At 41.3% G+C, this 11,695-nt stretch overlaps 1 protein-coding gene across 1 annotated transcript in view; it reads left to right on the top strand.

Annotated features, from left to right (window-relative positions):
- Window positions 1–894: 894 nt before the first annotated feature.
- Window positions 895–11,695, top strand: part of LOC124616540 (UDP-glucosyltransferase 2-like) — a 124,668-nt gene continuing 113,867 nt past the window's right edge. Inside the window, exons 1-2 of the mRNA XM_047144858.1 lie at window positions 895–969; window positions 1,016–1,197. Coding sequence (XP_047000814.1) covers window positions 895–969; window positions 1,016–1,197 — 257 coding nt within the window. The remainder of the gene's footprint in view (window positions 970–1,015; window positions 1,198–11,695) is intronic.

Genomic DNA, 11,695 nt, shown 5'->3' with positions numbered 1-11,695 from the left:
GTGCTGTTTCACCAAGACAACGCACCCGCACGTCGAGCTAACGTTACGCAACAGTTTCTTCATGATAACAACTTTGAAGTGATTCCTCATGCTCCCTACTCACCTGACCTGGCTCCTAGTGACTTTTGGCTTTTTCCAACAATGAAAGACGCTCTCCGTGGCCGCACATTCACCAGCCGTGCTGCTATTGCCTCAGCGATTTTCCAGTGGTCAAAACAGACTCCTAAAGAAGCCTTCGCCGCTGCCATGGAATCATGGCGTCAGCGCTGTGAAAAATGTGTACGTCTGCAGGGCGATTACGTCGAGAAGTAACGCCAGTTTCATCGATTTCGGGTGAGTAGTTAGTTAGAAAAAAATCGGAGGCCTTAGAACTTGAATGCACCTCGTAGTTGTCTTACACGACAGCAGATGTCAGGCGCGCCGCCCTTAAGGAAGCATACTGACAAGTATATCTTTTCTGCTGTCAAACCGAGAGAACTGAGGCAGTCCTGACGCCAGCGACGTGAGCTTACAGTTTATTTGCGCGAATTTCCGTCGTTGAAACTACAATGGCAAGACGACGTGGCCTTGCGGAGGCCGAGATTCTCTATTATCTGGTGGGCGTTTCACCGACGCAGTCAAGTGATGAATCCAGTAGTGAGACGAACGTGGACGAGGGCGATGATTTTGTTCCAGTGAAAACTGCTGACTCGAGTGATTAAGACGTATCAAATGAACAGAATCTGATCGATCTGACGATGACCTACCTCTTGCTCAACGTAAACATGGACCATTCTGCCTACGTTTTTGAACCGATGAGATCACAGTGCAATGTATAGTTTTCTTTCTTCTATTCTTGAGATGTTGGATTTACGGGTTTACGCCCCTCCCAACGAAGATCCAAACGTATGTGCAATGCAGAGCGGGGCCTTCGACAAGGTCGTGGACGGCGGTGTGGACGAGTTATCGGTCAGCTATCTGATGGAATCGGTAAGTCACTGCTGTAAATAAATGTGACATACGATTCTATTTGCAGCTAACAATGGCGATGATCCAGATGTTGTGCAGGACTCACAAGACGGCGACGGCGTGGCGGTCGGTGCAGTTGATGGAGCTGCGAGAGGTGGATATGGTCGCGGCACGTTGGGTGCAGCAATTCATCGTGGGCGAGGGAGAGGAAGCGTCATACGGCATCGACTCCCTGGCGAGGGCACCAAGGCACCAAGGGGACACGGCTTTGGCCATGCGACACAGCAGGCAGGAGCAGCGCTCAGAATGAGTTGCGGTAGACACCCGGGCCGACGGGACACGTGAGACGTCATGCTGTAAACGACTTGCCATTCTCTGTATTGTGACTATATGTCAGCGACCCGATCCTAAAACTGATGAAAAAAAGTACACTGAATAAAAGGCTCACAGCATAGTTGGTAATAATACAGGGTGAGTCACCTAATATTACCGCTGGATATATTTCGTAAACCACATCAAATACTGACGAACCGATTCCACAGACCGAACGTGAGGAGAGGGGCTAGTGTAACTGGTTACTACAAACCATAAAAAATGCACGGAAGTATGTTTTTAACACAAACCTACGTTTTTTTAAATGGTACCCCGTTAGTTTTGTTAGCACCTCAACATATAAACAAATACGTAATCAGTGCCGTTTGTTGCATTGTAAAATGTTAATTACATCCGGAGATATTGTATCCTAAAGTTGACGCTTGAGTACCACTCCTCCGCTGTTCTATCGCGTGTATCGGAGAGCACCGAATTACGTAGGGATCCAAAGGGAACGGTGATGGACCTTAGGTACAGAAGAGACTGGAACAGCCCATTACGTCCACATGCTGCCACCTTTTTATTGGTCTTTTTCAATGACGCACATGTACAGTACGATGAGGGGTGAGGTACACGTACACACGTGGTTTCCGATTTCAATTACGGAGTGGAATAGAGTGTGTCCCGACATGTCAGGCCAATAGATGTTCGATGTGGTGGCCATCATTTGCTGCACACAATTGCAATCTCTGGCGCAATGAATGTCGTACACGCCGCAGTACATCTGGTGTAACGTCGCCGCAGGCTGCCACAATACGTTGTTTCATATCCTCTGGGGTTGTAGGCACATCACGGTACACATTCTCCTTTAACGTACCCCACAGAAAGAAGTCCGGAGGTGTAAGATCAGGAGAACGGGCTGGCCAATTTATGCGTCCTCCACGTCCTATGAAACGCCCGTCGAACATCCTGTCAAGGGTCAGCCTAGTGTTAATTACGGAATATGTAAGTGCACCATCATGCTGATACCACATACGTCGACGCGTTTCCAGTGGGACATTTTCGATCAACGCTGGCAGATCATTCTGTAGAAACGCGATGTCTGTTGCAGCTGTTTGGGCCCCTGCAATGAAGTGAGGACAATGTTTCAAGCGTCAACTTTAGGTTACAATATCTCCGGATGTAATTAACATTTTACAATGCACCAAACGGCACTGATTACGTATTTGTTTATATGTTCAGATGTGCTAACAAAACTAACGTGGTTCCATTTAAAAAAACGTAGGTTTGCGTTAAAAAACATACTTCCGTGTATTTTTATATGGTTTGTATTAAACAATTACACTAGCCCCTCTCCTCACGTTCGGCCTGTGGAATCGGTTCGTCAGTATTTGATGTGGTTTACGAAATATATCCAGCGGTAACGTTAGGTGACTCACCCTGTATATGGTCACTAAGATTGGAAGATGCTTTCATTGGATTACTCTAAACTCGCGGAGCATATGGTCCTCGGGATATTTCATACAAAAACTTATGGAGCAGTAAACGGAAACCTCCTTTCTTTCAAAGCACCATGTAAAGGAACAGATCTGTAGAAACATGCAGTCATCTTAGGTTTTATTCAATGTAATCAAGACGACAACGCAATAAAACTGATAAATGTTGTCTTTCTTCAGAAATAGGAAATCTATTAAGTGACAACTGCATTGTCTGCTGTAAGGCAGATGAGAACATGACGGTGCACAAGCAAATGCATCCCTACAGGTACAGGTGTCCATTCATACAGCACATGCCATTGGTGCAGTGGATGGAGCTGCGAGAGGTGGACATGGTCGCGGCACGTTGGGTGTAGCATATCGAGAGGTTGTAACAATGGAAAACTGGACTGAAATGCAGGAGGATCTGCGACGAATGGACGCATGGTGTAGGGGATGGCAATTGAATCTCAATGTAGACAAGTGTAATGTGTTACGAATGCAAAGAAAGAAAGATCCATTATCATTTAGCTACAATATAGCACGTCAGCAACTGGAAGCAGTTAATTCCATAAATTATCTGGGAGTATGCATTAGGAGTGATTTAAAATGGAATGACCATATAAAATTAATCGTCGCTAAAGTAGATGCCAGACTGAGATTCATTGGGAGAATCCTAAGGAAATGCAATCCGAAAACAAAGGAAGTAGGTTACAGTACGCTTGTTCGCCCACTGCTTGAATACTGCTCAGCAGTGTGGGATCCGTACCAGATAGGGTTGATAGAAGAGATAGAGAAGATCCAACGGAGAGCAGCGCGCTTCGTTACAGGATTATTTAGTAATCGCGAAAGCGTCACGGAGATGATAGATAAACTCCAGTGGAAGACTCTGCAGGAGAGACGCTCAATAGCTCGGTACGGGCTTTTGCTGAAGTTTCGAGAACATACCTTCGCGGAGGAATCCAGCAGTATATTGCTCCCTCCTACGCATATCTCGCGAAGAGATCATGAGGATAAAATCAGAGATTAGAGCCCACACAGAGCCAAGCCGACAATCTTTCTTTCCACGAACAATACGAGACTGGAACAGAAGGGAGAACCGATAGAGGTACTCAAAGTACCCTCCGCCACGCACCGTCAGATGGCTTGTGGAGTATGCATGTAGATGTAGATTGAACCTAACAAGGATGGGATAAAATAGTGGCTTTGTTGCGACGCTGACAAGCCCTGCATCCTGAATGGATTCCCTTACTGAGGCAAACATGAAACTCGTGATCCAAGCAAGGGTCTTGGTCACCACGTCGTTACGAAGCTTTCACAGCCATTCCTCAGCTGTAGTCGTAACATCACGACTGACCACTTCGACACCTCTTTGAAGCTGGCGGATGAGCTCGAACAAAAAGGAACAAGTTTAGTTGGCACTCTATGGACATCACTCAACGACGTCCCTACTGTGGCGGGAAGGGGAGATGACGCAATGTATGCAACATCCTTGTACAAGTCAGGCCACAATCTTCTCATGGTATACCAACGGCAAAAGAAAAAAAAATCGTTATTCTCAGTAACATGCATGCCAGATTTCAGATGAATGAGAATACTGAGAAGAAACTTCCAGAAACATTGAAGTTTTATAATGAAACTTGGGGTGAAGTCGATCTGGTTGACCAAATGGCTAGACACCACAATGTCCGAGCTGCCACCCACCGATGGCCTGTGCATGTCTTTTACAATATTCTTGAGATTACCACGATCAATGCTGACACAGTTTTTAAGTTACTTACGTCTAAGAAGATTTCACGCCGAGAGTTTATCCTCAGAGTAGCAGATGAGTTTCCTGCCCCCTATAAACTGCAGAGATGATCAGTCTTCCCTTGCAGGCACTCGATACCAGCGCTGAACACTAAGGAAGTAGAAGGCGTTGTCAAATTCAGGTTTCCTGCAACCAGAAAAGTGGGAATAAAACATCAAACGTTTGGTTCATAAGCGACAAGTACATTTGCAAAAGCTGCCAAGCAAAAACTCATGTCGAATGTCTGAATGTGAGCCCATCGCAGCTTAGACAATTCTGTCAACTTTCCGTTCCTAAATATTTCGAAATATTTATAATTATAGACTGAAGGTGTCTGTTCTTATGTTTTAGTTCCTTAATTGCAGTAAGCAAGGAAAAAAAAACAGAGCATTTTAGTCGCCTACTGCGTCTTAGAATCGTTCACAAAAAGTCTCGGTACTTGCCTTATTATTCTGTAAAAGTAAAATTGCTGTTAGTACTCACGTAAACGGTATGTTTTGACTCTGTTTAAATCCTTTCATAAAGAAAAACATTGTAACATTGTTTTATTTACTTGTTTTTATGATTGATGAAAGACTGTGGAATTTCTTCTGTAAAATTTAAAATAAGAAAAGTTTATCTCTGAAAATTTATGTTTGACAGTGTACTATTAATTTTAGAGTTTATTTGGTACTGAATCGTGTGAACTGAGGCGATACGCTGATGTCGTGTAGACACTGCAACAGGCAATCTATTATTTATTTATTTAACGTAAACTGATTAGGGTCATGAGACCGTGTCTTAGGTCAGACATAGGTTTCACGTATACAGTATCTTTTTTTACGTCATATTTTCCTCAGAAATGACAGTTATAATACGACAAACAGCGTTAAAATATGTCCTAAGTGGCCTTGTGAGTAAATAATACTGATTATGAACTAGTAAAGTTGTACTGCTAGCACTTCTACTGCAGCTGCTGCCACTAATAGTGATAATATTAACAATAACAATGACAATACTAACAATAATGATAGTGGCAGATATAAAAAGAATTTACAGGTGCACGAGATAGATTTTTTCTGATATGTGCAGTTCAGGGGAAAGGAAATTCAAGGAGACTGTATCAACTAAGAATTCTGGGAGAAGAAGCAGGTGTGCCTCGGAAGAAGGGCGGAAGAGGCTAACTAGTTCGTGCAGGGACAACTGTAATCCTTATTGTTGCTTTAGTAGATACATCATTAACTGTCTTCCGAAGGTGGAGAAGTTATTCACTTCTCTAATATAATGGGGGAGGTTCTTCCAGAATCGCGTTCCTGCTATTGAGAGGCACTTCGAGAATGTGACTCAACAATGGAGTAGGACAGAAAGGATTTTTCTCTGATGGGAATGATTTACTCGATGAGGTCCTAACTACAAGACCGCCTTGATAATAAGAATAATCACAATGCTAGTAATAATAACGAAAAACAGGCCAGTCATTATTTTCAGCTAAAATAGTATATAACCAGCATGTGCTTGGAGAGCTGCATAAAACCAGTCTTCAGATTGAAGGCAGCAACAAGCAGCATGTATGTTGTTTTCCTTAAGAAAAAGTAAAAGGGAAATTCACAACGATATATGGAGAAATATAGTATCTATAGCGATGTGTGACGACATTAATGATGTTGTCTATGATTTATATGGCCATAGAATACATTTCTTCTTTCAAGTCTGCTCACAGCTCAATAAGTGTCAGATAGTGAAAGTTTGATCGGTAGATATTCTTTTCGTTCCATACATCCACAGTCAGGAGATTTTCAAGGATGAAGAACACATCACAGAAACATTAATACAAGCATGCAAAAGCAGGGATATGCTAAAGTTTCTCACACTGAGCCTAAGTGGAATGATCAAGGATGTGCGATAACTAAATATTTTAATTTAACACCGCAGCGTTTTCGGTACTTTTTGCTCTACCCTATCCAAGCACAATAAAACAAAGCAGTATGCAACGCTTACACAGATCGCATTGCGGCGCTGAAGATATACGGAGGTCAAGTTTTATGTGACACTTTATCTGATGATGTTAGAAGTATATACATCAGTTAGTTTCCCTAGGGAACTAATTAATGGGGCTGAAGTTTCTGGTCATTAATGAATTCATTAGACTATACTTAATTTTTACTTCATTGGTTAGTAAACTTATTATGACGGCTAACAATTTTTTAAAATGTGTGTTCTTGCGTAACGGACACAGCTCTGGGACAAAGATAATAACCTTAAATCTTCGTGTAGATTAATCTTATTACTAGTATCGATTCTACGAATTCAGCTGTATGTTTGTAAAAGTAACGAAACATACTTCAGTAAGGAATAAATATACAGGGAAGCAGTAGTTTGTATATCTAGATACTTGAACAGGCAACACGATCGTGTAAACTTATGGAATGAAACCAAGCGAGCTGTAACAACCTTTTTCTGTAGCCTAGGTCCTATGTGCGGTGTGGTAACATGGATCTTGAGAGCATGACAAACATAGTCTACAGAGTTTCCTCAGGATATCGATTTACACTGTTTGTTATGGTCAGCGTCTTGGAAGCAAAAGCGATGCGGTGCTCCACGCCATTACAGGCGACTGCTTTAGTCCACAATCTGAGGCATCTGCAGCCAGGACTATTAGGTACTGTGGATCATACGTCACTAACAGGTGGGTCCAGGAGTGCCTGTTTTAGGTTATGAAAGGCCTTTTGGCCGGGGGTCGACCACAGCCACGTCACATTCTTGTGTAATAGAAGGTGCAACGGTTCTCCAATGGCTGGGTGAGGAACAATTTTTTTTTGTTATAATTTGGTTGACAGAGAATGGCCTGCAACTGTTTCATATCCCTGAGGGAGGAAGATTTGGATGGCCTGAGCGTGGTTCAGTACAGGTCGGATGCCTGCAGCAGTTAACATATGGCTTAAGTACCCCATCTGACGAACGAAAAACATATTTGTCCCCGTTGCACTTCACATTAGCCTTCTCATGAACCTGAAAGAGTTTCTCCAGATTGTGTGACAGATTCATTGGATCTGTTCCTATAAAAACAATGTCATCCAGATATTGGTCATTTCTGGGATGCTGTTCGTTAATTGTTCCGGATAACGTTGGAAGATGGTCAGAGCACTGGAAATCCTTAACGGCAAAAGATTGTTCAGAAATCAGCCAAAGCGTGTATTTACCACGAGTATGCCTTTTATCTGTTCGTCACAGGAAAACTGGAAATAAGCTTCCTAAAGATCTGTCTATGCGAAAATGATGCCCTCACCCACTTCAGCCACGATGTCCTCTCCTTGGGTGCCGGGTATGCATCCACAACCGTTTGAGCATTGACTGTGAATTTGTAGTCACCATAGATGTGAAACGAACCATCTAGTTTTTCGACATCGGATGCGGCTCACAACATATCGGTATTCGGAGTGAGGATACCTTCATCCTGCTAGTTGTGGTTCCATACGTAGTCTGTCCTTCAAAGCAAAGACGACGTTTCACGATTTGAAAATTTTGCAGTTGGTGACGGTTTGAATGTAATATGGGATTAATATTCGTAGATCTAAGTTAATTGGTTGTTGACACTTGCTGATGCCTCAGCCCATCAGCCTTCACTGTGCTGCAGTGTAGCTGGATCTCTAGGATACCGCATATCCTAACGTTGATAGACCCAACGTTTTGTAAAAATATACGAGACACATATTAATAGTAAGGCTAATGACGCAGTTTGAACCTAATTATGTTACGTTTAAAGGGACATAACACTACAATTCCGTCCACGATGGGGTCATACATTATTATACACTCCGTTTCCTACAGCTTAGTCACCTACGACGCCGATGGCCAGGCCATGTCGTAACTCCTATACTAAAAACGAAGAAACACTGAAAATGATTATGACAGAGTATGGCGTTGTTAGTTAGTCAATATCCACTGCGAATGTGATTACAGACGTTTAAATCCTATCGGCTCAATCATTTCTATTTAACCGTACACCCTATGTAACAATTAACTTCACAGAATATCCTATTTTCAATCCAGCTACAGGTAGTCCAGAAAGATCTGTCCTGCCACGACTTCTATATCTGCTACAGTCAGCCAATGTTCCTAAAGGATTCCCTTCGTGCATTCTCCTCAATATGCTGATGACACTTATTTGCTTGCCGACCATCCGGTTCTCCATTCGTCCCAATGATCTCTCCAGCATCAACTTAATAATTTTACCTACTGGTACCTCCCCATCAGTACTGCGGGAATCCAGACAACAATTGTGGAAAACAACATGAGCTATCCGTTCTTGAAATCTATACATCACAATTCACCACCTTGTCATTCAGTTGTTGAAAACACTGAAGTACATTGGACAAACACTCCATCAAAATCTAACCTCTAAATCCCCACTTGCTAACCATCTTTGTTAAAGCTAGCATTAGACTAAAACTTGTGAAATAAATCCTTCGATTTTATACAGACGCTTAGGACACTCCTGTGTCCCCTTTTCATTTACGCAAATGTTCCCAAGTCTTACTACTCCATCTACGCACGCACTTTGCCCCACTTCTTGTATCCACTGCTAGCTAATTTGCACTGAATTTGTTCACAAAGGAACCACAAATGGGAAAAATCTACAAAATTGTGTTATACTGTTAGGAATGGTGATGGTGTTTGAGTTAACAATAAAAGGTAAACACCAGTGTCTCAAAAGAATTAGAAACATTGTGGGTCAAGCAAGTCACCAGACTTCATCAGCCACCTGACTCTGGTAAAAACGAGCTGAATTGTAATCAACCGGATTTTTTTTTAGAGAATACAAATGTTTTGCGAACATTTGCCTCGTTATGTGTGTCATAGGACAAGTCTATCCTTTCCTTAGTCACTGATACAGCACTAAAGTATTTAAAATACGTGTGAATGAGAGTTCAGCACCTGTTCGTTCAGTTAATTAATAGTCAGCATGTTTCAGAGCAGTGGAAAAATATTCAAATGAGCTGATTACTTAATTAACTATAAAATACAGAACTTGTGTAGTGACTGCCATTTCAGTAGCATGGCGGCCAGTAATATTTTTGTGCAATTGTCTATAGAATTAATGTAATTATCAAAACAACAAACTCTGTTCTCATTTTTATGTAATTAGTTTCTCATGAATTGGATTTCGTTCATTAACTCAGCGTATTAAATTGATAGCAAGGACAAAAGACATAGTTTTCAAATTAATCTTGAGGAGTATTTTGCAAACAATAGTACATGATTTAACTGCAATATGAGAAATGTTCAGTATATCATATAAGTAAAAATATGATTTTACCAATTCGTCGCTCGAATAAAAACAGTACTAAAACAGGCGAAATAAAGTGTGAAGCAAGCTGAGTAGTACCGTTTACAGCAATTGCTGATTTCATGAAAAATTGCAGTTACAATCCGGCAATATCCATTTGACTTAAACTGCAGTATATATACCAACTCCAGTTCCAAAAGAAAAAAATTAACTTTATTTTTCTAGTACTGCACTGTAAGGGTGTCATGTAAATTATTCGCAATTTATCAGAAATTGACACACAAAAGTTTTGGGTTATTATAGAGGAGATATGCTATTCTTCAGTTATTCATTTGTGAACTCTAGGCGATGTAGCACACGTTGTCATACACATTTTTCAGTAACGGTGCCAAAATAATCATTAATTGGCCATGGATGAGAAGTCATTAACATTTGTGGGGAATATAACTGTTATTCGACATTACTTGCACTCACTAACTATAAAACAAGAAAACCTACGACTTATTTTGATAAGTAATACGTCGTCGATCTTCACAGCTTATGTTCAGTTCACAACACTATCGAATTAGGGAAGAATTAATTGTAGCTCTATTGTGTTGTCACAACTTTATCCCTGCACCTAAGACGTCTAGCGTAACTCTACATCGAGCAGCATGCATGCCCTCTTGGTGCTAATAAGACAGGTATTTCACATATTACGTTGAGCACGTTGACAAATATTTCCGTTCAAGCGTTCGGAACTTTTTGTTCCATTCTCTGCTTGTTCTCGAGGGAAACATGAGGCAGTATGTCAAGGTAGTTGTTGCTATTCGAACGTCAGTTTATAGTGAATGCTAGCTTGAAGAGCAGGATGAAATAGGCAGAGCTTCATCAGATTTGTTTCTCGTAAGAAACGTCAGCGCTACCATCTTTGCTTACGTATTAAGGAGTGTTGGTGCACCACTACTGACGTCATTCAAAGCAATTAGCTTAACACCACTTCATTCACTGAGCACCTGTACCAATTTCATCGTATAGTTATTAACATCATCTGCTCGCAATAATGTATAACAGCTGCTGACGCTTTGCTAGGACAAGCGAAAACCAGGAGAAAATTTAGAATAACAAAAAGAGGTCCACGAAACTGACAACGGAAACTCCCTATCTCATCCCCCTCAGATTTAGTGGTAAAATGGGTCAGTGGATAGCCATAGCCCGTCAAGAACTCAACACAGACCAAGCGTAAAAAGAGGAAGAAGGTATGCTGGACTGGGCAGAAAGAAACAAAATAGAAACAGTGAACGATCCAAGATCAAGATATGCATATCGAGTGAGTTGCCAGAATCAAGGCGTCGTGGTTCCGTAGGCAGGGTGTTGGACTCCAAAGCGGCAGATCCGTTTTCAAAACTCCTTCTTGCCTCATTATGAATAGTATCTCTTTTCACAAACCTATGGACTTTCCGGCCGGTCAATGACGTGTCTGTTCTTCTTCTGTAGTCTTGGCAATTGTCCTAATAGACACTGGTTATAGAATTTGAGTCATGAGATAAGAATATATTACCGTTGAAAATAAATATGATGAATAGTGAGAGCAGACGAGATGTACTTGTTGCAAATCTTGTAATCTCAAAATTAAAACAAGAAGCGAAAGCTGCGATTTTGTCCGCCATCAATCTTTCATGATACTAGACAAAGGTCTAAACTTTCAGTACGATCTCAATGGTTCATAGTACACTTTGCACACAAGTGCTTGCATATTTGTCATACTTTCTTCATAACACAATTACATCTTCATTACAGAATTTTGCACATAAACAATAGTAATAAATCACATAAATTACATATTGTTTTGGTTGTAATATTTCCAATGTTTCTACAGTTTTATTCACATTTACATAACATTAACAAGTAGAAACTGGTGTGTAT

The sequence above is a fragment of the Schistocerca americana genome, chromosome 5 (genome assembly GCF_021461395.2).
Source record: "Schistocerca americana isolate TAMUIC-IGC-003095 chromosome 5, iqSchAmer2.1, whole genome shotgun sequence".
Taxonomy (NCBI): Eukaryota; Metazoa; Arthropoda; class Insecta; order Orthoptera; family Acrididae; genus Schistocerca; species Schistocerca americana.
Note: the sequence above shows the minus strand (reverse complement) of the source record. Positions and strands in the feature narration are given on the sequence as shown.